This window comes from Nannobrachium achirus (genome assembly GCF_963921795.1).
Source record: "Nannobrachium achirus genome assembly, chromosome: 12".
Classification (NCBI taxonomy): Eukaryota; Metazoa; Chordata; class Actinopteri; order Myctophiformes; family Myctophidae; genus Nannobrachium; species Nannobrachium achirus.
In genome coordinates, this window is record NC_137832.1 from 53,370,357 (window position 1) to 53,397,817 (window position 27,461).

The window sequence follows — 27,461 nt, forward strand, 5'->3', positions numbered from 1 at the left end:
TTCAATAAAACTGTCATCTTTAATTCGCACACCACCTGCATCACATTAGGGGAAAAAATAAAATAAAAATAGATTTTTTTTAAATCACTTCTGTATATACTTCATTTACACTGACTGCCATCAGTTCAAATATATCCTGAAGTATATGTTCATTTTTATAAAATTATAAAATCTTTTTGACATATGTACATAAACATGTTATTTACAAACATAAGAAAAACAAAAAACTCGGTTGTACAAGACTATCATTCTTCAGCTCAGAGGAGAAGGGGATGGTGGAGAGCTAGCCCTGCTAGCTACAAAACACCCACACACACACACACACACACACACACACACACACACAGTTTGACACAGGCATTACGTCAAAATTATAGTTTGCTGCACAGTAAATTCTGAAATTAGAAGATCTACAAGCGCACAAAGCGTTGCGACTCAATGCTTTGTGCGCTGCTAGATCGGCTATTTCCGCCACATGACACAGCCGCGAGTATAAAATAAAGCTTAAATTGGTTAATTTATACATCATCATAATATAACAAAGTATAAATCAGGCTCCAGTCCTAGTAATAGACTGGCTACAGCAGTCGGTTCCCAACCTTTTTTCCCTCCGAGCTACCCTTCTCACATCTGACAAATGTAACGGAGGTGAATCGGACCTCCCCACCCGGGCTTCGAACCCGGGCCTCCCACGTGAAATATCTTAACCATCGTTCCAAAGGGATATCCCCCATGGAACGAGGGAGATACTAGACTTTTGAGGCTTCAAGGCTGGGGCTGCGTCTCTCTCCGCCACACTCACCCCCCTTTGACCTCCTCCTACGGGGAAGACCGATCCGGGGCCTCCCACGTGAAAGTCCAATATCTTAACCATTGCTCCAAAGGGATATCCCCCATGGAACAAGGGCGATACTAGACTTTTGAGGCTTCAAGGCTGGGGCTTCGACTCTCTCTGCCACACAAACACTGAGCTCACCCCACACGTACGTGTGAACGCACACACACTTCTTCAGACATAACCACTTAACACCTACATAATTCTCGTAAGACACATAGCAAGAATAGACGACCTACAAGCTTCATTCAGAATGCCCTGTGAGCTTGTGTATCGGCTACTTTTGCAATTTCTTTTTTTAATGGTTTGGTTTTCTTTTTTCTTCTCCCGTATAACAAGTTGGACTGATATCACATTGAGAACGTACAGGCAGAAAGTGGATGAAAACAAGCTATGGTTTTGTGCAACATGTTTTAAAACATTTGGACTGCTTCCAGGACCAGGGGCGTCACACCAAATTCTGGGCCCTGGGTACAAGGATTCACTGCGGGCCCCCCATGAATGTTAACTATTGAAAAATAGCAGATATACAAGCTCACAGCGCGGCACCGAGTGCCGCGCTGCGAGCTTGTAGATCTGCTATTTTTGAAAAAATTGTGAAAATGTGTGCCAAGAAACCTATCTTTCCATGTCAGTGGTGCTCAAACTTTTTCGTGTGAAGGACCCCCCATCTCAAAATATGTAGTTCCAGGGACCCCCCAGAAGCAAAATTTGAGTTACAAATGTTCACTTATATGCGCACATTTTCACGACTTTTCAAAAATAGCAGATCTACAAGCTCGCAGCGCGGCACTCGGTGCCGCGCTGTGAGCTTGTATATCTGCTATTTTTCAATAGCTAAAGTTACTAGGGCCCCTCCACCTTGGGCCCTGGTAACTCAGTCCCACTTTCCTACCCCTTGTGACGCCCCTGTCCAGGACAGACAAGGCCACCCGAGGTTGGGGAACACTGGGCTATAGAGTCTGCGGTCGCGCTAGGCCATGGCACACAGCAGGAGGAGGGCACCAATCTGGGCTTTGTCTTCTTCTTGCCACAAACAGGGCATCGACATGGCAGCCAAGTGGATGCAGGGTGCACAGCAGTTCCTCTGTTGAACAGAGAGGGCGCCATCTCCCTCTCTCTCTCTCTGTCTGTCTGTCTACATCTCCTTGCTGTCCCTGAACAGGTCGACACGCAGGGCCAGCTCCTTGAAAGAGGGACGCAGGCAGGGGTCAATGTCCCAGCACTCCTGCATCATCTCATGCATCTGAGGAGAAAACAAACGAACAAACAAGAACGACGGGTCAACTGATATCACCAACAGCAACATTCAGCGCTTGAGACGGTGCACCTCCGTCGTCTCCAGCGAAAACAAGCACTCCTTTACAATGCATCTCATCTCCTACGGATACAATAATAGCGTACAGTGACTTGAACCTACCTCCACAGGACAGCCCAGGGGTTGAGGCAGCCTGCTGCCTGACTTGAGCAGCTCAAACAGGTGGTAGACGATCAACTGGCCCTGCTTGTCGTTGCCCATCATGGACATGAACACCTGGGAGGGAAGGAAGGAAGGAAGGGGGACAGCCGTTAAGGTGTTGGACAGTGACAAGCCAGCTGCATGTCCTAGTTCAGTGGTTGTTTGGATTCAAGCACTCAAGCACATGTTGTTTCAAGCATGTGGGACATCAGAAGCAACTGAAAAATATTTGTGCCCCATGTAAAGTATTTTTTTTAACTCAAATAAAGAACTTGAAATGCGTGTGTGTGCTCACAGCAGGAGGGCTGCAGTTCTTGTCGCTGTGGGTGAAGAGCTCGTAGAGCACCACGCCAAAGCTCCACACGTCAGACGCCACCGAGAACTTGCTCTCCGTCAGAGACTCCGGGGCGTACCTGCACAACCACATCAAACACTGTTTCTCTCTGCTCCTTTTATTTGTTTTGGCTTCATCACTTCCAATAGGCTATATGCACAGCAGCCATTTTGGAGAGAAGTTGGATGGTCTTCTCACTTCCTTCGGTGGTGTTACCAATAATACTAATGAAGGCTCTGTTCCATTCTGCTCAAACAGAGTCAGGGTGCTGAAATTGTGCATGTTGGCTCACTGGAAACACTCTGCTACACCAGGGGGTCTCAAAGTGTGGTCCAGGGATCCTTGTGCTTCCTTGGGGGTTTCAAATGACCCCTTAAAAGGTGTTACTCTGAGGCGACATTCACACAGGCACGTTTTATGACGATTAAAACGAATCCTATAACGTATTGTTGGAAAATACACAACGGTTGGGCATGTGTGAAGACGCATCCGTATTCTTTTTCGAATAAAAGAAATGAATGCAAATCCACAAAAAAACAGTGGTTTCGATGCGCTACCGCAAACGCTTCCCTGTTGGTGTGAATCCATCCATCTCGAATACAGGCAATATATAGAGCCATGTGCGGGTTAAATCCATAGTTATTTATAAAAGGTTAAATCCCCCTCCAGACCGTCCGTTCTCATTAGATTTCTGACCATTCTGGCCGCCTCCTCCCCTCATTGATTCAATTTCTGATCACCGCTCCCTCGATCGCACATGGTGTATTATTTGAGAGGAGTTGCTCACAGTTAGATAAAAGGAAAGTGCCACAGGAGTCACTTGTATATAGGCTATAGGCCTAATATAATATAGGCCGATGTGTGGGTCTCTCGCCCTTGCTCGCGCGCGCGGCTCTCTGTGCCAAATAATGTCCAAATGGAGACGCTTCATGCGTGGAGCGCAGAGAGGGAACCAGCGGAGGGCAAGACGAGGGGCAGAGAGAGAGAGAGAGAGAGAGAGAGAGAGAGAGAGAGAGAGAGAGAGAGAGAGAGAGAGAGAGAGAGAGAGATAGAGATAGAGAGACGTTGATGTCCTCCTCTTCGTAGATATTCATATCTGGCTATTAAAAGTATTTGCTGTCTGGTTTATTGCTGGTAGATTTTGCGAGTCCCTCCGGCCGCCGCTGGTTTTATTTTTTGATCGCCCGTTTACGATCGTCGACCGCAGATAAATAGGCTGACGCCTGCGCCTCAATTTTGCGGCGGTCCTGCGGTTACATTGTGAGTTGAACTTGAAGAATTAATAAACACAGGGAGATGGAGGGGGCATTATTATGCAGCTTGGATACATACATGTCCCATGGACAGACGTGGACGATTCCTTGTTTCGGATGACAATGTGCAGTGTGAGGGCAAACGTATCAATTAAATATGCAAGAATGTAGCAACTTCACCCCTCCCATTCGCACGACTAAACCGAATTATATTATGAGAATGTGGCCTGAGAGTGTTCAAATGGAACCAAATGCAGGCGTAAAAGGTTTGAGAACCACTGTGCAACATGAAATGGAACAGAGCCTTCATTAGTATCATTGTTAACACCTTTGAAGGAAGTGGGAAGACCATCCAACTTCTCTCCAAAATGGCTGCTGTGCATAGAGCCTATTACACGTCTTTATCCTGCATCTTGTATGAGTTCTCTCTCCCAAATGGATAACATTGGTAATGGTAACCCAAACTTATCCTGTTCCCAAACAAAGACAATTTCTATTTAACAAACAAGCAATGATTACTATCAGCCTTCAAGAAATAAATAAATGCAGTACATCACTTACTCCCCCTTTAAATGAACACCCCAGAAAGCCTTACCAGAATATGGGGCTCTCTCCGGGCTCTTTCACCATGTAATACTCCTTGTCTTGCGGCAGAACTTTGGTGAGACCAAAGTCTCCGATCTTGACCCTCAGCTCGCTCTCCACCAGTATATTCCGGGTTGCCAGGTCTCTGTGGATGTACCGTTTATTCGACAGGTACTCCATGCCCTGTTTAGTTACACACAGAGAGAGAGAGAGAGAGAGAGAGAGAGAGACAGAGAGAGAGAGAGAGAGAGAGAGAGAGAGAGAGAGAGAGAGAGAGAGGGGTTGCGATGAGAGATGATGACTTCATTTCAAACTACAGGACATGCTGTGTATGACATGTCATTATGAGATCCATTCCTGTAGAATAAGACATGTAAAAGTTAAAACGTCCACATACTGGGCTAAAAACTCCCAAACTATTTTATTAATGGCACCATTAATACAGTAAGTTGTTTTGGAGTTTTAGTGCAGTGTGTGAACGTTTTAACTTTTTTTCTTGATTCCTGCCTTGATGCAGCACCTGGCCTAATCTCTGGTACTAGATGTGCACACAATCATTGAACTGCATAATAAAACAGTGGTCCTACATAGTAAAATCCTCAGTGTTACATTTAACCATTTTGTAAACTCTCCACAGTTAAATGAACAATGAGGATTTTACGGTGTAATGGAAAGTAAACACAGTCTAGCATCTGTATGCAAGACTGTGGACAAACCTAGTGTAGACTATAAAGTAATCAATGAACGGGTGCAGCTTGAGATCTCGGTCATTTCTGAGAAAAAGGACGGTGCTCTCCAGTTGCAACCCCCACAGGATTAAAAAGCAGAGGTTGGGTCAGTAGTTCTGTGTACAGTACCTTACAGATTTGGGAGGTGTAATGCACCAGCTTCTTGTGGTCTATCCTCTCCCTGTTCTTGATCAGATAGTCCCTCAGACTTCCAAAGGGCAGGTATTCCATGATGAGACGGAGATTCCTGCGGCCTGGGGGAAGTACGGACAGTGGGACACACAATAACGTGACGTCACTGTCGGGCAGATACTGTACCTCGTATCTACCAAGTTTCAAATGTGTACACCTTTTTGGTAAAGTAAAGCCCTGCTTCATCGCACAAGACTGTCGCACAAAACTAGTGAAAATAGCAGATCTATAAGCACACAACGCCACCGTGTTGTGCGCTTGTAGATTGGCTATTTTCACTAGTTTAAATCGCTTTTAAATTGATACATACAAAACGCTTTTGGACATACAAAGTTACCACCGATAACCATAATTACTTTCTATGTAATTTAGCTGTTACGGCGATTCACAATTCCCCCATGTAGTCCTTGACCGTCACTGCTGACCAGACCACTAACTACTATTTGACTCGGGGAGGGACGTAGACGAATGGGCGACCGGTCAGCTTTACCTGCGCTGTAGCACACCCCCTTGTACTTGACGATGTTCTCGTGCTGGAGTGACTTGAGGATCTCGATCTCGCGCTCGAAGTCACGGATGTGCTCCGCCGTGCTGTGCTGGAGCTTCTTCACGGCCACCACCTCCCCCGTGTTGTCCTGCAGGGGGTCGTAGCGGCACATCTCCACACTTCCAAAGTTGCCCTGGAGGGAGAAACCAACAACACATGGAAATGACCTACTGCTTATGACTAGTTTGACGAGTTATATTTATGGGTCCACTCTGCTTATGACAAGTATGACGAGTTTGAAACATTTTTTTTTTTAAAATTAAATCTAGTAAACATGATTTCAATCGCGATTTTGCATGTTCCACTCCCATACAACCCCATCTTTCATACAGGGCAGCCATCTTTGCTTAAATAACATGTAAAACATAATGGCTATTATCTCAAGAATGCCTGAACAGATTTCCAATCGGATTTCTTTGTTTGAAAGCTGTGAACAAACTGCACAAACATGGTGCATGATCTGTGCATGGGCGTGCATGATCTGTGCACTATAAATTACATGGAAGTCTATGGAGACTTCTGGCGGGGAGATCCCAAAGACGGCATATTCAAAATGGCAGTAGATGAGTTAAAGGGATAGATATTTCACTTTCAAAAAAACTTTTGATCATTTTATCTGTCTGGTCAGGCTTTTGGGAACACCCTGGACAGATTTTGATGGATTTTAAGTTGCTTGATTCAATGTTTAGATATTTCATTTTATCAGACACTACTCACCCCTTCCTATACAAACCCATTGTAACTTCAAACTCGGTCTGCGGAAAAAAAATTGAGCGAATGGGATTTTGGGGCGAACTGACTTGTTACCTACCCTGCCCAGCTGTTGAAGGAATATGAGGTGTCTCTCTTCAAACTGGGCGGGCTCGTGGTTCTCAAAGGCTCCGCCCACCCAGCCACTGCCAGCGGTCCTGTTGGGCAGGATGTCACTCTCCACTATCAGCTCGTAGTCTGTGGAATGCAAACATAACACTGTAAGTATCCACAGTACTGTTCATTCCATTCGGTCAAAGTCGCTTGCATGGTTGACTCATTATTCATTTTGGGGGTGAACTACTCCTTTAAACTTTTTTTTTTACAACAAGGGTTCATATTTTAGATTGTAATTAGAAAGAAGAAGAGATGAGTGTTAAAATGTTTTCATTTACTGCTTCCTATCGTTTTAGCCATTTTAATGCCATTTTAACTCTATCAACGCTTTGGATGTTCCCGTTCGCCCCATTTTTCCCGGCGGCGCGATGCCAATAGTACGTTCTTTGGCTCGTTCTTTTGTACCTTGGTTTGATGTCTGTAAACTGATGAGGGGTCGCGCGGGTGTGTACCGTAGAGACAGCTCCCGTAAAAGTGCTCTCAAAAACCCACTGGATGTTAGCATCAATGGAGTAACAAAACACTTCCATGTTATTTTCTCTGGGTCTATTGCTCTGTAGCGATTGAGCGGCCTTACCACATTAATTCTTGCATGAGGCTGCCCTCTACTGCTGGTATAGCGAAAGTACACATATTTAAGGAGAAAAAAAAGAATAATGATAAAAAAAAAAAAAATACATCTTTGTCTATAACATCGCAAAGGTAAGGTGCTTTTGCTGGCACAAAATACCCAATAAATAAATAACAACATCTGGCAGTAAAACAGTTAATGATTTTGATTTCAGTGGCTGGAGTCATGCGTACAAGAGGCTAAAAATGTATTTTTAGACACAATAAGCCCATTCCCGACATGCACGGCAATCATTCATAGTCTTTTCTTTTGCACCGGTGGCTTCGTCTGATTCCAGGCTAAGACTGTTGTTTCACTGACCGGGCGTGGAGAGGCTGTGGAGGTCTCGGATGATGGCGCGGAACGTGGGCCTGAACATGGGCTCGTAGTCCATGCAGCTGGTGATCAGGTTGGCCAGCTCCGGCCACTTGGGGGCGGGCAGCTGGTGCCGGTCCTCGTAGAACAGGCTTTTCTGTTGGCAGAGAACCCTGGCGTTAGCGTGTTACGCAAGACTAGAGCAAGTGGTTCTCAAAGGGGGTGCTGTGACTCCAAGTCCAGCGGTGTCTCAAAATACTTTGATAATGTTTGGAATTGATCAATATCACTTCAGTTTAACCACTTAAACTTAGTTTAACGGACCTGAGTTGTACCGAGTTGTACTTGGCGCGATCTTTTTCAGCCAACAGTACATCAAGTCTCTTCACCAAAAATAGCTGATCTACAAACACACAACACGTTTTTTTTTTTGGGTGAATGTTCCCCCCAGAATAAGGATGCTGGGGTTCAAGTGGTTAAACGTCAAGTATAAAAGTTATTTTCAAATCTGTCTGGAAAATGATCTTCTCTCAAGTTTTCCATCGTGACATAGGCGGCACATACTAAGGTATCAGTGATGTCAGCATGCGGTCAGACGGTGGACGGACAGACAGACAGACAGACAGACAGACAGACAGACAGACAGACAGACAGACAGACATTCTGTAAAATGAATAGTATATAATATTGGTGAGGTTGCTATAGGCAACACACTATTGTTCTCGGTCCTAAGATTCTTTGCCAGCAAAGTGAACCAGCTTTTCGTTAACCTTTGCACAAGTGAACAAGTGAAGCTTTTGGTCATGTTTCAATACACCTTTTGACTGAAGTTATCAGGGTTGTAAGGCCAGATATCTTGGACAATATAATGTCCAATCAGACAGGATTGGTCATGCTTCACTTACTTGACATCACAATATATAATATAAATGGCAAGACGGAATTCATTTCCCTGTGGATTCCTCACGACTCACGTCAGTGCAACCACATTTGCAATTTCCCAGAATTGAACAATTCTAGTTATTATTATTTACATGTTGCACTGTATTATAATTGCTTTCGTGTAAAAATGTTCTTATAATATTCAATCCATATCAAGCGGGCCTTGGTGAACGCTGCGTGTTCTGTCCTCACCTTAGAGTTGTCCAGTGTTCCCAGTGGTCTCTCTCCTCCACTGCAGATCTCCCACAAGGTGGTGCCAAAGCTCCACTTGTCTCCCGCCAGGCTCAGACTGCCCGGGTCCTCAATGCATTCAGGAGGCACCCACGGGATACGCTCGATCAGGACTGGCCAACAAATGAGACAAAGCGGTTCAAACAATATCTGTTAAGACTCGATTCTGTGGTCTTCAAAAAAGATCAAGTCGAATTAACACTTTTAGAATAAAAAGGGCACTCCAGGGGGCACACGGGTTTGCGCACATGTAAAGTTCCTGCCCATAACACAACCGGAGACTCAAACATTCTCAAACCTTTTCAAGAACCCCCAAAATCGATATATATTTGGCTGCACCTGAATGCATTAACAGCCGAGTAGATGTTACATGACTGCCCTCTTTTGGCCAAAGCAGGGAATCACACAGACACTTGTTAAGCAGAGGAAGGCCAGCAACTCACTCTCTTTAGGCAGGACAGTGATGCCGATGCCTGGATCACTGAGCTTGATGAAAGGAGGGTTCCCATTCCTCCGGTCCTCCTCTCTGATCAGGAGAACATTTTTAGCGCAAACGTTCCCGTGAGCAAGGTTCTTCTCTTCCTACAGACGCAGAGAGACAGAACAGTCAGTGTCCTGTATGTACCAGTGTGTCCGTCAAACATCATTTAAAAGAGACATTAGAACAGATGAATGCAAACAAGACAAAATCTATTAAAGAGGTTTCTGATGGATGAAGGGCTTAGCGTAATGATGGTAGCACATTAATCAAATGAATAATGAAGCAATGCTGCTTGAAGACCAGGTGGAAAATGGCCTGATTAAATTAAATTGACAATTGGATGGATAATTAATAATAATGTCTCTTACTTGCATATCACAACTTTTTGTTTTGTTTTGAGCACGCAACTTACCGTATGCATATTTGATATTGTTGTCATCATAGTTTTACTATTGTTGTTGCTATTGCTTGAATAGCTGTCTTGCGTGCTATCATAATATACTATTGTTATACCTGCTATGGTTACTGCTGTCACCATATTATTATACCTGCTATTGATATTGCCGTCATCATAATTTTAGTATTGTTGTTGCTATTATCTCTCTCTCTGTCTTTCCCTCTCTATTTCGTGTTGCCTCTCCTTCTCTCTCCCCCCCCAAACCCAATGCTTCGGTTTTGCCACTCAGTCTAGTCCTACACAGGAAATGCATGTCTTACCAGGAAGTGCATGGCCCAGGCCAACTGTTTGGCCACTTCCAGTTTCCACAGGATGTTCACAGTATTCTTGTTCTTCTTCAGGTACAGGTCCAGAGAGCCGAACTTCACATACTCCTGCACCATGATGTCTGAAACAATGGAGGACAGCGGTTTTCAACCCTTTTCTTTTTTTTCTTTTATTATTACTATTATTATTTTATTATAAAGTAGGGGAAAAAAAGTAATTTGTCTTTAAATATAAAATAAACATGATTCTGTCTTTTGAATAGCTTGTATAAATGATTACTGTGCAATTGACAGATTGTTAGTAATAGATACATATTATTGACATTGGTTCTCAGTTAATATTATAACAGGTCATTATTGTAAAGTGCTACCATAAGGTATTTGTGGCCACTTGTACATGCATGTTTAAAATAAAAGCATTACTATATTAATCTATTATTTTAATAGCATAGTATTGAATGCACAATAACATGATATGTGCACACACATGAAACACAATTGTATACATACATAATATACAATATATGTTGTAGCCCCACCCCCACCCTACAAGGTAGGGGGTCCCTGCTCCATCTCCCCATCAGTTTGGGGGTCCCTGGCCTGAAAACATTGAAGACCCCAGGTCTATACATTACATCAACAGATACTGTTAAAAGAAAAGACCCAAAGCTTGTCCCAATGCAGACACACGCAGATTCAGGTCAGAAAAAGCTGTTGTTCTGTGCAGATGCCACCAAGTATAAATCAGACTATACTTGTGCGTGGCACCATAACAGGGTTCCTTCCTTGAGGCTACCTATCATAATCCTGCTAAGAATAGCCTTCTGTGGGCCGCACTTTAATCACAGCCCACCGCCTCACAGGATAACACAGATTATCAGGTGGCTCGGAAGTCTTTTGACATTAAGCTTCTAGAGCATGTTGACGGGAGGCTGGTGGGAGGAGGGGTACTTGTATCGCTATGCTCGTGAGGGCCAATGTCCCCAGAAGTAATACAAATAGATTTTTTTTTTGATGGTCATTTTCTTGCTCCTCACAAGAACAAATGGTTGTTTTATGATTTTGGGAGTCAGGCTTGCAATTAATTGGGAAATGATTCAGGATGGGGTGAGGAGGGGTCAGGGTTGGAGTAAGGCCTGATTTGTAGTTAGTCACATGCCGGTGTCAGGCACCAAAACTAGCTGATCTACAAGCTCACAAGGTGTCATTGTGAGCTTGTAAATTAGGCGAACAACACTGGTGTGCAACCGAGTGTCGGTGCATTTCTAAGATTGCCATCCGACAATTTTGATATCCTCAACGAGTTTAATAATACAAACGTGTGTGTGTGTGTGTGTGTGTGTGTGTGTGTGTGTGTGTGTGTGTGTGTGTGTGTGTGTGTGTGTGTGTGTAAATCACACATACTTTCTTCCCCGCAGACACACACGCCATAGTTCAGGGTTAGGTGCTTATGGGACAACTGGCTCATCATGCTGGCAGCTTCAAAGAAGGACTGTGGAGAGAATGATGAAGTTAATTATTCCCACCAGTTCATGTGAAGTAAAGACTGCATGTCGATGCAGGGCTGCAGTGATGCCATTATTTTTACTTTCAAATAATATACATGATTATATCATTACAATATGCAAATCTGTAGCCTGGAAACCTGACTGGCAATGTCAGGCTAACAAATCAGCACTTAATTTACAAACAGCCATTAGGACTGACAAATACAACTGTGCTTTCATGTATTAGTAACTGTTATATATGATTCTGGTTGTTTTCTGGTTGTTTCTGGATTTCCTCATGTCAAATTAAACATAGCTCTTATCATTTTAATTGAAGTGCTTGTGTTGACTACATTAACCCCGGCGTCCCTACGTTCTCCTTTTTTTATATATCAGATAAATAAGCTCAAAGCTCAAAGAGAGGCGATTGATTTATCGATTGATTTATCGATATATTAATTTTCTAATTGATCAATATTCATTGCAAACCTGTCAGTTTGATCCAAACAAGTCAGAAAGCAAACTACAAGAAAAAAAAAAAAAAAAAAAAAATATATATATATATATATATATATATATATATATATATATATATATATATATACCTGTATATATAGTTGTCTTGAGGTGGAAAGCTTTATGACCATAAACATGGTAAAAAAAAAACATTTTTAAAATAAACTGACCATCACTACTTTTGTGCGACACTCTTGTATGAAGTAGCGCATTCATAAAAAAGAAAAAAAAGAAAAAAAAGAAAAAACATAAAATGTTATAATATGTAAATACAATGTTTCTGTCTGAAAGCAACAGTACTCCAGACCTCAGAGTAGTTGCGGTGGGCCTGGTCCAACACTTTCATGACCACGTCCGTCTGGTGGACGAGGCCGTAGTCCCCCAGCTCCTTGCGGACGCCTTTGGAGATTTTGGTGAACGTCCCTTGACCCAGACTCTCCATCTGAAACAGGACAAACCAGACATCAATGAGATGTCAAGTTGTACTGTAAACCTCTATTGTTGGCAAATCAGGCTCCTAGATACAGATGTACAGTATGGCTTACAGTATATACACTACAATCACTTTGGGGCGGTCCTTCATATTGGGACAGTTATCAGGACTTGTTTTCCAAGCAGTGGGCATAGTTCAGCTCCCTACATTTAATTTGGATTCGGGTAGGTTAAGGTCTCTGGTGGCCTGTGTTAGGCAGAACCAGATGCTGCCCTGAATGAGAGGCAAGTCTTACAAACTCCAGGTCTTCCTTCCTGATCTTGTGGAACACCATCTGGTTGATGTTGTGACGATGTGACGAGGGGGACGGGGGAACATCAGAGCCCTTGTTGCTCCTGCATACCAACAGGCAGGACTTCTCTGTAACACACACACACACACACACACACACACACACACACACACACACACACACACACACACACACACACACACACACAGTGTGTCACATTATATTTGTAATGTAGCATTGTCATATTTTATCGCTGTTAACCTGCCTCTAGCACAGTGGGTTTTCAACCCTTTTCACAACAAGGTCCATTATGTATTCTGCATTTGAGCATTTGATGAGATTTCGCCTCTCACCCCCAAAACTTTGAATATCTTGTTATAGTTGCATACAATTTTGAATTCAATGCTGTATTGATGGTATCAACCATAGGAGAGATAGCAGGCAAACGTTGATTAAAATAACAATTCTTTTACATTCTCAAATTGTGTAGCGTAGACTTCTCGTAAATTCTTATTTACACGCGTAAGTAACAAAACTAACTCGGAAATGCACTACATTTTTCCAAGTACAATATCAGTCGTTCCCACACATTTTTACCAATGAATTTCCAAAACCTTTACAGAATAATTAACCCAATTTCCACGCCTATATAACAATCAATCAGTACAATAATGAGTCTGTTACTCCGATGTCCCATGTGCAATGCAAAAATAAACATGGAATATAGAATATTTTTTTCCAGGAACCTTGATAAATCCCAAACCTTTTCCAGGACTGGACATTTTCTAATGTCAAAATATTTCCAGGAATTTCATGGCCATGTGGACCCCTGAATATCTACGCTGACGATAACCATGAAAACGTATCATAACCATGAGAAAACGAATGCTGCCTTTGCTACCTTTGGCCTTGGGGGGGCAGCACTTGCTGAACTGGAAGGTGACGCCTTCGGAGCGCACCGTCTCCTTCTGGTAGCAGCCCAGCAGCTCCGCCAGGCTGCCGAAATTCCGCTTGGTTCCGCTGAGGTTCAGCTCCCCGCCGGCAGACCGTGTGATCTGACAGTGCTTGTACTCGATGGTGTTGTACACCTGGGCCAGGACACGGGAGCACACAGGACACAAGAGGCGTAAGAAATAGGGGGTGACAAAAAAATAAGTTACTATAGAGGATTGGTTCTCAACCTTTTTAGGCCACAACCCCCAAAATAATCATATTTTAACTGGGGACCCTGACGAGCACTAAGAGTTGAGGAAATACATTTTCTATAACACGGTTCTATTGTGAAAATAGCAGATCTACATGCTCACAACGCCTCGCAACTGAGCTGGTTGTGAGCTGGTTTACTGGTGTACTGGTTTATAGATCTGTGCGTACCACGACGGGGAACGTCAGGAAATACTTGTTGAAGTCCTTGGGACTGCATCGCAGGATATAAAACCCCCGCTTGTTTCCCAACTTCTGCAGTCGGTTTGTGGCGAACTCCATTCTGTGAAGAAGATATTGCCACATAATGAGAGCTGACAGGCAACAAGGTTTCCAATGTAGACTCGTCTCAGTGTCTAATATATTCTGCCAACACTTTAACACTTTCATGCTTTTCACCAGGCTGTGATGCTTCCTGTGAAATTACCCTCTTTAAGCTGCAATCAATAACTTTCATTATAAAACAAATATATATTAGATCCTGTGTTCGGATCATTATAGCTCAACAGTGGAAATCTCAATGCTCGCACAGGGAACCCTGTACGACTTAAAAGTTACGGATTGCAACTTTAAGCGCTATTTTATATTTAATCATACTGCGGTGATATGCCTGTAATGTCCTGCCGGCTTTAAAGTGGTTAAATTGCCTTCGACTCGGTCAGACTTACGAGATGGGGCCGTGGCAATGTGATGCGATAGCCTCCACGAGCCTAGGGGGCGCCACCTCCTTACAGAGGTAGTGGTGGGCGTCCGTAGTCAGGCGGTAGTAGCCGTCGACCAGGGAAACAAAGGAAAGAGCTTCAGCTAGGCTCGCGAACTCCAGCTCCTGAGACAATGTGCAAGAGAAGGCGTCAACAGGATTCCTATATGTAATTGTAGCGTCTGCAAACGGTGCATAGGCAAACACATTTGGCAAATCAGACATATCAAAATATATATATATATATATATATATATATTTCTTTTTACTTTTTAATAATTTCACAAGAAAGCAGTCCCTGTGGTTGCCTGCCTTAAAAACATAAAAAAACTAATTTGCAAACAGTAACGCATCCATTCCATATTCTAAACAGAAGGATATTGGCTTCTTCTACAATCCAGCTGTGTGTAAAATCATTGTATTTTACAATGGGACTCAAGAGAGAGCAAAACATTGTCGATTTCTACTGGGAAGAGGTCTTACCGGATGATTCTTGCCGTCTTGCTTGTTAATGGTGACAACCCGACTCTCTGAGGTGCTCTCTTTATTGGCCTGTTTGATGCTGATGTCAGTAACATCTGGGAAGTCACAGAGGGTCAGCAGCTCCTGGAGACACATGACATACAGGACCAGAATATTGTGTAAGTTCATTTTCTTCCGTAATTTTTTGTTTTAATTTTGATTTGTATGGCAGCACATGAAATTCAAAATTCCATATCTCAATATATATTACTTCAAAAGGATTTATAATACAGATATGTCAAAGTTTATGCTAATTTATGCACTCTACTACTTGGTCTGGAATACTTTTGAATACGTTTCTCCATCAATGGGTCGTGGCATGAAGGTGGCCAGCCTGTGGTAGTGCTGCTGAGGTGTTATGGGAGCCCAGATTTGCTTTGATAAGAGGCCATAAGCTCAACTGTGTGGTTGATTCTGGTGTCTCTCATCTTCCCCTTGACAACACAACACAGATTCTCTGTGGGGTTCAGGTCAGGCCATTTGGCTGGTCAGTTAAGCCCAGTAATACCATGGTCAGTACACCAGTTTTTAGCAGTTTTGGCTCTGTGGGCAGGTGCCAAGTGCTTCTGGCTAAAGGAAATCATCATCTCCATAAAGCCTGTCAACCTATAGAAGCACAAAGTGCTCTAAAATCCCCTGGGTAGATGGCTGTGTTGACTCTGAACTTGATAAAACACAGTGGACCAGCAATACAATGCAATGCCGGTTTTGCGCCACACTAAAATATGGAAGCCAAGTAAAAGAGATCCATTTAACAAAATGTTTCCCCCAAAATTAGTGTGTACTGATTAGTTCGATTAAGTGTTGAAACCCTAGCGCTATCTGTGGTAATGGCATGTTGCTGGCAGCTTTGAGGAGATGTGTCTGGTGACCACAGATAGCGGATTGTTTGCTAGATGAAGCTGGGAGTAATCTGCCAATTTTGTTCCCACTCCAGGGTGAAGCAGGGATAATGCACCGGAGAGAACGCACGTGTTATGGAAATAAATATGCTCATCCAGCGCATGTGTGTTCCTCCAAAATGAGACAATAGTGTTCTCTGTGGCAAAATTTCACCAAGATGCCAAGTTAGCATTTCACCACGAAAACGATAATACCGTACCAATAACAATTAATACACCTTGTTCCAATGATGATCATAATAATAAAACAAAGTAATGTTATACATGTACACATGGCATAACAAAGAACACCTTCAATCTTGTACGTCAAAAAGGGAAAATGGCTAATCTAAGCTCTCACGTGTCACAAGGCGTTGTTGTGAGCTTGACGACAGGCTATATTCACAGAATGTTTTGCTTATGTTTGCCAACTTTTGCTGAAGCTCTACCTCTTATTATGACATTCCCAGAACAGGGACGCGAGGGTGCATGTGGTGCAGGTGCATGTGGCTGTTCAGTTTCGATCAATATCCTGCCATTTCTTCACAGTCTAAAGTATCAAGATAATGGAATCCAGCGTGATGTCACAGAACAAAGCATTTAAATTCTTAGCCATGTCAGTGACACAGCCTGGTGTGTCATGATGCCCAGTTGTTCTGATAATGACAAGCAACAGGGTGTCAACATCTCTGTGATGCCGTCATCCAAGTGGGCAGACACTATAAAGCCCCCGCTCTGCTAACTGTGCAAACGACAAGGGCATTAGCGTTCCACAGCCACACGACTGATCTGATGGCTCTTAAACCCCCCCTCTCTAATACACTGTCACACATGCGGTTACACATAGCCATGTAGCCATGCAAACAACGGAGCACATTCTTCCACTTTAGACATGTCAGTCAGTGTCAGGGAGTTCCGCAGGATTAAAGTGACAAGCCTAACGTTGGGTTTCAGCTTAAAAACCCACAGCTTGACGCTAAAACACACATTTTCAAAGAGATCGGTCCTTTATACTGCAGTCAATCCCAAGTCACGCAGGTTTACCCCTTACGATACAGTCCCCAACAGACCAACAAACATCAAACGCTGAGGAATTTAGAATAATATCTAGGGATGTGACTAACGATTATTTTCGTAGAAATTATATATATAAATATAGTCTTATTACTTACTTACCGGTAAATTCTATTTTACTGTATACTTCATCACGCAACAGTGTCACACAAAAATAGCACATCTACAAGCTCTCAACACGATGTCATGTTCATTATTTAAAAAAATAAATAATAATAGTAATAATAATATTAATATTAGTCAGTCTACCAAAGCTGAGGTAAAAGGCTAAAGGTAAGTCCTGTGACTCGCCCCGGTACCGGACCTGTTCAGAGTCTTTGTTTGTGTCCCGGTGCCACTGGATGCCACCGTTTGCCGTCACCAGGATGGTGGCGGTGCCGCCTGCCGGCTCCCGGACCTGGAAGGTCTCGGCGTAGAAGGTGGGCTCCAGGGACTCCATGCTGATGAGGTACTTGAGCTTGAGGTCGCGCGCCGTGGCCCGGCACTGGCTGAACTGCTGGATGAAGCGCTTGAAGCGGAACCGGATCCGCTTCCGTGTCAAGAAGTTGCAGTCCTGGATCTGAGCCCTCATGCCTTTGGGCAAGAAGGACTTGTAGCTGGCAGTTGAAAAGAGAGAGAGAGTGAGAGAGTGAGAGTGAACAAAAGAGATAGAGGGGGGGAAGAGAGAGAGAAGAGAAAGAAAAAGGAAATATTAGGAATATATGCCCAAACAACAGCTCCTCAAATTTATCCAACTGAAGAGCGTAGAAATAGTGCAAACTTCCGCCTCGTGCACAAGTAGGCCATACATGGCGCTCCTCACTGGCATGTGAGCCAGTAGGACAACACACATAAATGTGCATGGGGAGGAATTCATCAGAATAACGACTAAATTGGGGAGCAAACAGCACCACTGTTGAAAGCAGATCCAGGAAGTCATGTTTTAATCGTAACTGTTATCGTAGATGTTAACAGATGTAACTCTACGTGTATTAGTGCATTTCTTTCCTCAAAGTTACTAAGTGCTGAACCATCGCTAGCCCTTGCACACTGCGTTAAAAAGAAATATCTTTGCGCAGGTATGGTTTGCTGAGCACGCATGCTCAACTCTTCACGTTCCAAGCACGGCTACAACACAACACACCTGCAATAGTGCAGGCGTTTCGGGCAGTATTTTGATGGAATCGTGCACTTTATGAAAGAAGCATGAAATTTGGCACACAGTTAGAACATGCCATATGGAACATTTTTGGCTATAGGGGCATCGCAGATTTGTCTTGGGAAACTTGTGGGAGCCAATCAAAGTTGGGCTCTCATAGACTTTACTATAGAGTAAAATAATACAAAAAATAAATATGCTTTAAGTAGCATGTGAGGGGTCAAACTAGGTGTTTTTCGGGATTCTGAATCCAATGCAAACATTTATTTTGCAGGAAAACCATTCCTTGGGCTAAAAACGGACCCCATATAAGTGATAAAAGTATGGTTTAGTGATGAGTCATCACTTTTCAACAGTTTTGTGGTGGCCGTTTCTCGGAAAGGAATGTTTTTTGTGCAAAACAAATGCTTGCATTGGATTCAGAATCCCGAAAAACACCTAGTTTGACCCCTCACATGCTACTTAAAGCATATTTATTTTTTGTATTATTTTACTCTATAGTAAAGTCTATGAGAGCCCAACTTTGATTTGCTCCCACAAGTTTCCCAAGACAAATCTGCGATGCCCCTATAGCCAAAGATTTTCCATATGGCATGTTCTAACTGTGTGCCAAATTTCATGCTTCTTTCATAAAGTGCACGATTTTTGCCTGAAACACTCCCACTACAAGTAGCGGTGGTGATACTCATTTACCTTCTTCACCCAAACTTGGGGGCTCTGAACTAACCGCCTTCCAATGATTAAAAATGACTCACCTTAGACAATACTTTACGATAACATTTTATTATTAGCACGTTGGATTTTCCTTTTCCTTCAGAATACTTTTGTCGATCCATTTTAAGGAATGAAACATGCCTCTTAACTCATACCCTGCCAAAAAAGACGTTTTTATAATAAAAACGTCTTTTTCACTATGGACCTCCCTGCCAGACGTCTTCTGGATGTCTTTTTAAAAAAAAATATATATATATATATATATATTTTTTTTTTTTTTTTGGACCTCCAACAGTGTACTAAGCATGATTGCGATCGCGAAATTGCATGTTTAACCCCCATACCAACCCCATCTTTCAAACATGGCAGCCATGTTTGTTTACATTTGAAGAAAACATAAGGGCAGCCTTCTCCTGAATGCCTGAACGGATTTCCAAGCGGATTTTTTAGTTTGAAAGCTGTGAAAAGCATGCACATGCATAGTGCATGATCTGTGCACGAATGCGTGCACACTATTTTTTTACCCTTTGTTGGTGAACCGGCAATACAAGAGGTCCCCACTTTAAATATGGCACCGACTGAGTTAAAGGGGAATTTCAGACTAGCCGTAACATTAATCTGATGTTATGATATCCATGAACGATATCGGTACATTAACTCACTGACTCACTTGCCATGGCACCCACTTTGAGAAACCCTCTGTTCTATACTTCTAGAAATGTCCGGGTGACAACAGTTTTCATTTGTACCTTATGGTACGGTAGATGTCCAGCGGTGACGTCTCTCTGTCCTTGGCTGTCCTCATCATGTCCAGCACAGCCATCCCCAGGCACTCCTCCTGAGCCTCATGGGAGTTGGGAATCTTCACCAAGCCACTGACGAAGTCACTCCTCCACTATGTACAGATAAAAAGGCAAGATTATGACAGACAGACAGACAGGTTAGGTGTGACAGCGGAGTCGGTCGTTTATAAAAAAAAATAACATTAGCATTTTGAGATTAATTTGGTATAATGGGCTCTTGCTGGTATTGAGTCACATCCTTGGATAAAAAAGAAGAAGATGCTGACAGACAGACAGTGTTTTAGCAGCCAGAAAAGCGGGGAAGCGCAGTCTTGTTGGATAAGCCTGACACAAAATCAAAATGTCCCTTATGAACCCGACAGGGGTGAGCGTAAGTGTCAGGCTTGTAGCGAAGACATTCACCTTAATAGTAACCCATTAGTGGCGCTGCCAACACCTTTTAGCCGTTCCCAGGTGACTGAGGTGAACGTCGTCCAAATTCCACGGTGGTTCACCCAGAGTTCATCACCAGCCAAATTTGTGGCTTCAAGTTACGTGGATTCAACTCCTTGACACTCCCACACAATGCTCACACAATAAGTATAGCTCTGCCAATTACAAAAACCCCAATCACATGAGATGTACCTCTGTGGCCTGCTTATAGGCAGTCAATGACAATTCTGGCCCTAAAAGTACATTTCAGTGCCAGTAGATACAATACAACCTATCACACTTCTCAGTCTTTTAGGGAGCCTGGAGTTCATTATAAATACCATATGCAACTAAAGTGGCAGAACAGTGGCACATTGACATGGTGCTGGTTCTGTCAAAAGGCTTCATTGTACAGAAAAGGTCAAATGGGGAATGCGGCACAGCAGGAAGTTCAAATTTGTTTTTAAAGCTATCACTGCCTAGATGCCCTGACTTCACCATCTAGACGAGGCCTTATCAGTTCAGATCTACTTAGTGCCAGCTTGACGCCAAGGAGACAAAAAGCCTCCTCACTAGTGGCGATCAAATATCACACTGTTTATGTCAGCTCTCAAGTCAGCATGGAAATTCACTGGGATATAGGTAGGTATAGCAGTCTAAATACAGGATATAGGTAGGTATAGCGGTCTAAATACAGGATATAGGTAGGTATAGTGGTCTAAATACAGGGCCCTTATCAAAGTGCCTGGCCAGTGCTCCTACTGAAGCTGCGATGTGAGGCCACGACACAAGTGGCAATATGAAATCCATACTGTGAGGCCTGTATGAGGGGTTTGTTATCTGCAAGGGAGCTTCTGGATAGAGGGTAGCACGGGTCTGCCCGGAACCGATTACCCAAAAGCCGAACCGAGAACCAAGCCATTTCGTGGCTAAAATATTGACTTGTCCCTCGGGGCAGGGTTGGGTAGGGTCCAATTGCCGCGGCTCTCCTTTGGGGCATTCCGAAATGCATTTAGCCGCAAGGATCCGAGATAGACATACGCGTTATAAATACATTCTAAAATCCATAGTGTCTATTCGAGGGGGGTGTGTCTGAAACACACTGTGCAGTTACCGGTGAGCGAGCGCACGCGCACACACACACACACACACGTAGGCTGACGCAACCGCAGCCCTTCGCTGTAGCTCTCAGGGAGGCAGCGGAGGTGCACTCAGTGCTGGAGTAGAAAGAGAAGACGACCAGTCTCAAAGTAATGGTGAAAATAAGCATTGGACAAAGTACAAGGTTTAAGTCCCGGCCAGATCAGGTACATTACCCCCGCCTCCCCTCAACTTCTGGCAGTACTGGAAGCGTACCGGAAGATGATATCCTGATACCCATTCAATAACGCAACTATTTTCTGTCTGATATCCTTCAGTCCTTCACACAATTTGGAATTGGAATGTTCAGTGTGCACCAGCGTGCACAACAAACTATATCAAGCCCTTAACATGATGTACAGTATGTGGATATATCAGCTTCCAAAAAGATAGTAAATTGTCTTTTTAGTTAGTTATAACAATTTGTAAACACTCAATGTACTGTATGCTGGAGTTCTTACCTGAGAGAAGAGGTATGCCATGACATAGTCGTCCACGACGGGGCTCTCCTGGCCCTTGGTGACACCGTATCGATAAGCCCTGGACGTCCCACTACTGTACCAGCCAGGGAAGTAATACCTGCCATGTGGAGTGAAAAATCACATTCACTGGGGGTTGAAAGAAAACACATCTTTAGGGGAAAAACACACAACAAACAAAGTGAGTTTGATGCAAAGTATGCTACCGTATTCTAAAGAACACATCCTCCGAGGCCGTATCGTCAAGCTGGAAGATGTGGTTGGGAGAGAACCAAAGGCCATCTCGTTCTCGGAAAAGGCCGAAAAGGCTGCAGTACAGAGGTGACACACCTGAGACAGACAACACAGAGATGGGAAATGGAAATGTATTCAAGCTGTGTTGCAAATGCTGTGTTTCAAGCTATGATGCATTTTGCATCATATCAGACATTGACACTAAGGCTTGCCCACCTGCCCCCGGCAGGTAAATAAAACTTTGGGGCAGGTGAAGTTTGCTTTCAGGTTGCCCAACTGGGCAAGTGCTCTTTTGAGAGGGGACGCAACCGTCTATAAACACAACACCAGATATCTATTTAAACACCTGAATGCGGCCAGAGCGAGAGTCTGTGGAATGTTAAATAAGGGCACTGTTGTGTTTACCTATAATGTGCTGTTTTTATTGTTGCTACACTTAAAACATATGAAATATATATTCAATCATAGCTATATAGGTATTTGGTATTTGGATTTGGAGGTATTGAGATAGGACATTTTTATCGCACAGCCCCAGAAAGTAAAAAAAAAATAAGTGTTAAATTGAGCGGTAATTACCTATCATCTTATAATGGACGATTTACTTTTCGGGCAAGTGGGCATGACCTTTGGGCAAGTAGAACATGGCCTGTACTTGCCCGACGGGCAAGTGCCTCTGAGACCTTAGTGTCAACCCCTGCATATGACCAGTTGTTGCATGCTGAAATACTAAAATATCTAAAAACACAGATTGAACACAAAAAATAACTAAAGGATTGTGTTGATCATGTCCCAAACAATAATAAAATAAGATCTGGTTGTCCAAGAGGTGAAGTGGTCCATTAATGAACACAGCCACAAATTACTGTATGCCATACAGTACACTAGCATATAGCCTGCATATGAAGCTCTCTAAACAAGACTCAGTGTCTATGGCTACAGTATGTTCAGACTGGCAGCCCAAATCAGATTTTTGGCCTATCCAGACTGGAATCCGTTTTTATGTCTGAAACAGATTTTTGCAAATCAGATTTGAACCACGTTGAAATGTGATTCAGGGCGATTTCTAACGGTGTCTCAGTCTGGACACTCGGCCACTGAAGCCTGATTCATGTCACTCGCTGAAAATAGACATTCTACACATATTTTGAGCATGCAAATCAGCTATTTTTTGCAAGAGGCTAGTAGCGACACCGCTGTACGGCAGAGTTTAAGTGAAGAATAACTCACACCTGCTGTATGTCATTACCACAACAACCAATGCAGATAGGTCAACAATGTCTGAATATCCGATCAATAGTCAGTCCTAAAGATTGGATTTTTGAAACAAATCAGATTTTCCTGCAGTCTTAATGAGCTTCTCCATCCATGGAGCATCTCGCTCTCACTAGACTCTCAGCATCCTTAGAATCATGCAAAGGGAAAACAAAGGAAAACTAGGTGCTTAAAGGAGGTACAAGCAAAGTTAAAACTCTATGGAAGGTGCTTCTAGGATCAGTGGGATAAAACTTGAAAAAAGAGGAGAGATCCGAGCACTCAAAAAAGTTAAAAGAGGAGAGGACGGGCGTAAAAACAAGGTACTTTCTTGCATTGCAAAAGAGTTAAAAGTCAATCCTTAGAACCCTGCTCCTTGTGGGGCTAAAAGTATCACACAATGTACCACATTAACACAGTAGTAAGTCATTTAGCTTGTATGTGATACTCAGGGAACCCCACCTTTAAAATGTCCTCATATTGAAGCTCATTCATTAAGTTGGTGCCTCTACGGTTCCCTGCTGCTACAGGCAAGCATTCTGATTTGACATCAGAATTTAGGACAACCCCAAGAGGATGCAACAGACAATGCCATGGGGACACAACATTTGTTTTTGGTTGAGCAAAAGGTCAATAAAGATTTAGCTCAGATGTCAGACGTGTTCTGTTTATCATCAAACACCCAACATGCCATTACAACAACATGCAGGCTGGTCCTGTAAATAGTAACATTTATTGATGTGTGGCTCTTGCAAAATCCACCATCCCAAGCAGAGCTAACCTATTTATTTTGCTTATAAATAACAAGAGTATGGGGCGCCCACTGGCCTACCAGTCCACTCCAGGCGCATACCACAAGGCTTGGTGTAGCCTGAGAGTGTGTTTGATTCCCGATCCCGACCAGATTTGCTGCGTGTCACTCCCTGTCTCTCTCCCCATTTCCTCTCAGTCTACTGTCCTATCAATAAAGGCATAAAAGCCCCTAAACATATAAAAAAATAAAAAAAATAACAAGAGTAAATAATGGTAGACAGAGGGAAATAAAGTGTGAGGACGGGCTAGCTTTTGCAACAAACAAGCTAACAAGCGCTCCCTGACAGGTCTAACTGCGGCCTCTTGATAACCTTATCTTGGGACCTGTGTCCCAAACAGCACAGATGAATGGGCTTGTAGATCCACTAGTACTCACCGCACTGTTTGGCTGCATCTATGCACAGCTGCTCGGCCACGTGGTCCCCGGGTGTGTAGCTGAGGGGGCTGCGCTCGGCCCCTCCCTGGCTGCTGTGGTACAGATGCACCCTCAGGACGGGCAGGGCCGGCTTGGGCCCCCCCTGTGGCTCCTGGTGGTGGGCAGCGGTTCCGTTCTGGTGTGCCGGCGGATGCACTGCGGGAGTTTCTTCTGTGTCCATGGCTGGGAGACAGGCCATCGGCGTCGTTGCACCTTTGTGCAGTTCAAACAAACAAACAAAAACAAAAAAAAAGAGAAGAAATGAAGCCCGGCTTAATGTATACTTTGTTGCGCACTGGAGTCGCACACCGAAAATAGACAATCTACAACAGTGGTTCTCAATTATTTATTTTGGATCGTGGACCCCCATCAGAATACATTTTGTGCCCAAAAGAGAAGAAAAGGTTTAAAAAAAAATCTATTCTTCAAATATTTTCAAAAATAACTGTACAATGTGATTGTGATGCTATATAGGTTAACCAATTACTACTTAACTACCCCACTATAAACTCAAAACAAACAAAGTGTGAATTAAGCATAAGGTTGCTGACTTGTGCCAACAAACCTAACTAAGCACGTCTCGTCTACTGTAGGACGGAGCGCATTACAGAGCGAGGTCTTGTCCCAGTTAATTTAATGTTGTGATCATCTATTATCGCTGAGTAGGTAAACAAACCGCATAATAAATGTTTATACAAGTAAAAGCATTGCATTAATTAAAACTGCAGCACAGATGGGCTCATCTACAATACAATACTATTTATTGTCTAGTTATGTCTACAATACTATAACATTTGGAAATGTAATTCCCAAATCAGGCTACTTGCACTGAGTTGTACTCTGTACAGTCTGAGAGCAAACAAGGGCAACCCGCACTGGTTTCTCTACCCCTGCTGTTCTGTACAGTTTTGAAGGGAAGTGAAGGGATGTCATGTCAACATACTGTACATGCTAGCCTTGGATCAAGACTATCATAGATGTATTTTATCGAGTCTGACTTTTGCTTTTGTATCTAAGCAAAAAGTCAGACTCGATAAAATACACCTATGATATAACCTGACTTTCGCCAGATAGTTGCAGCAGTGCGTAACGCTCTGCCTTACATCTGGGATCTCTCGGCCAGACTCTATGTAAGGGGAGGGCCATTTTTTGAATTTCTGTAGCAGGTGATTGGATGTGGCCGTTTCTATCACAGTCTGGGAGTGCCAACTCCAACCACTCATATTGGCCTGTCTGCATGACGTTGCAGACAGGCAACGTCATGCACTCAGGCAACGTCACTCTATTGGCTCAGAGCCGCTCAGAGCCCGCCCATAGCTGCCGCTGATTGGTCCGGCCCGGGACTTTACGAGTGTTATCAACGCTGGCAGACCGAGCCCAGATGGTAAAGCAATGCAACGCAATGCTGCCACCATCTGGCGAAAGTCAGGTAACCTATGATAGTCTTGATCCAAGGAAGGCGACATACATGCCAAAGTTTGGTATGCAGGTTTGTGGATACACACTGGAAAACATACTTGACTCATTAAAAAAAACATTTCAGAACTGCTTTTGCTCGCTCCGCATTTGACCATTCCAGCTAGCTGCATTCAGCCTAATAAAAACTATAGAAATGAGAGCCCAATCTCAATTCAGTGCTGGTTGGATTTAACTAAAAATAAAAGAATCTGCAGCACACAACATTGGCAAAACTGTAGCACAACGTCCCTCAAATCAAAGTAGCATTCCAAATGTCCAATATCCAGACTGGGAGGTGAAATTAATTAATTAAATTAGGACCATGGTTTGTATTTAAAATCAAAGACTTTTAACATAAGCTGAAGTCAAAGAGATGCTGAGATGAGTATTTCAGTGAATTATTTTCCGCTTGCACTTTTGAAGGATACAACAACATACAATAAAAAAGAAAAAGTGTTCATATTGTCTAGATGTTTTTTTGCATGGACTTGCATGGAATATACTGGGCTATTTCTACAATGACACAACTGTAACAAGTCACTGAGTTTAAAAGGGGCCAGACAGCTACTGGGTAGGCACATACAATCGTGTTAAAATGATCAGTCTCTATGTGTACATTTGCATTTAGACTGGATATCGTTATTCCCAGACTGACAACAGCAACTTGGACCAAACTTAACCAGGCCTTGTCACAACTGTCTGACTCTAGCCTAGGATAAAAACACCAAGGACAGGTCAGTGACGTCACAAACAACAGGAAGTATGTAAACTAAATTACATACCCCAGGGCCCAGAGAGAGACACTACGCAAGGTCTAATGTGGTAAACAAAAAACAAAAAACATTTTAAATCATATATTTTTGCTCCATATGAATCTTCTAACAGCACTAACGACAGATGACGCATGAGTGACGTCACTTACAAATCCTTGGAATCTTTATTCTGGGCTACAGCTTCCCTTTTTAGCCTTATAGCCTAAAAATATTATCCTCACACACACGCCCACTAAACTGACAGTGCAAAATACTGTGTTTTTTCCACGGTGCTTTGACACATGTCAGATTTAACTGCAGTGTGGCGACACAGCTGCAGTTAAAACGTGCTCCTTCGTTGATGCAAAAACACAACTTACTTTTTTCGATTAGCTACCTCTAGCTAGCTGGTAGCCAGAGAGCTGCAGCCTGCAGCCAGTGTGCTGTTGATCAGACTGACAGACAGTCAGCTAAAGTCCTCCAGCAATTCTCCAGAGACGATCAAACGGATCGCTTTGTTCTTATTCTTCTCAGCGGTCGTTGAGTTCAACTTCTCGGTGCATCATCATCACTGTTTGCATGCTATAATACTTTAGCTAACAACATGCTACATCACCTCCCTACTCCCTAGTGGCAGAGACCA

At 43.3% G+C, this 27,461-nt stretch overlaps 1 protein-coding gene across 1 annotated transcript; it reads right to left on the reverse strand.

The window, feature by feature from the left end:
* jak2b (Janus kinase 2b) lies at positions 1-27,461 on the reverse strand. The gene is given in 25 exon segments (XM_080738097.1): positions 1-1,983; positions 1,986-2,081; positions 2,256-2,369; positions 2,590-2,707; positions 4,477-4,649; positions 5,324-5,448; positions 5,877-6,066; positions 6,745-6,881; positions 7,732-7,882; positions 8,860-9,011; positions 9,342-9,480; positions 10,097-10,224; positions 11,507-11,594; positions 12,413-12,547; positions 12,834-12,958; positions 13,732-13,918; positions 14,205-14,316; positions 14,702-14,859; positions 15,217-15,339; positions 17,515-17,806; positions 19,812-19,957; positions 21,878-21,995; positions 22,102-22,225; positions 24,570-24,821; positions 27,199-27,461. Coding segments are annotated over 24 exon segments (3,564 nt in total). The 5' UTR covers positions 24,808-24,821; positions 27,199-27,461; the 3' UTR covers positions 1-1,788.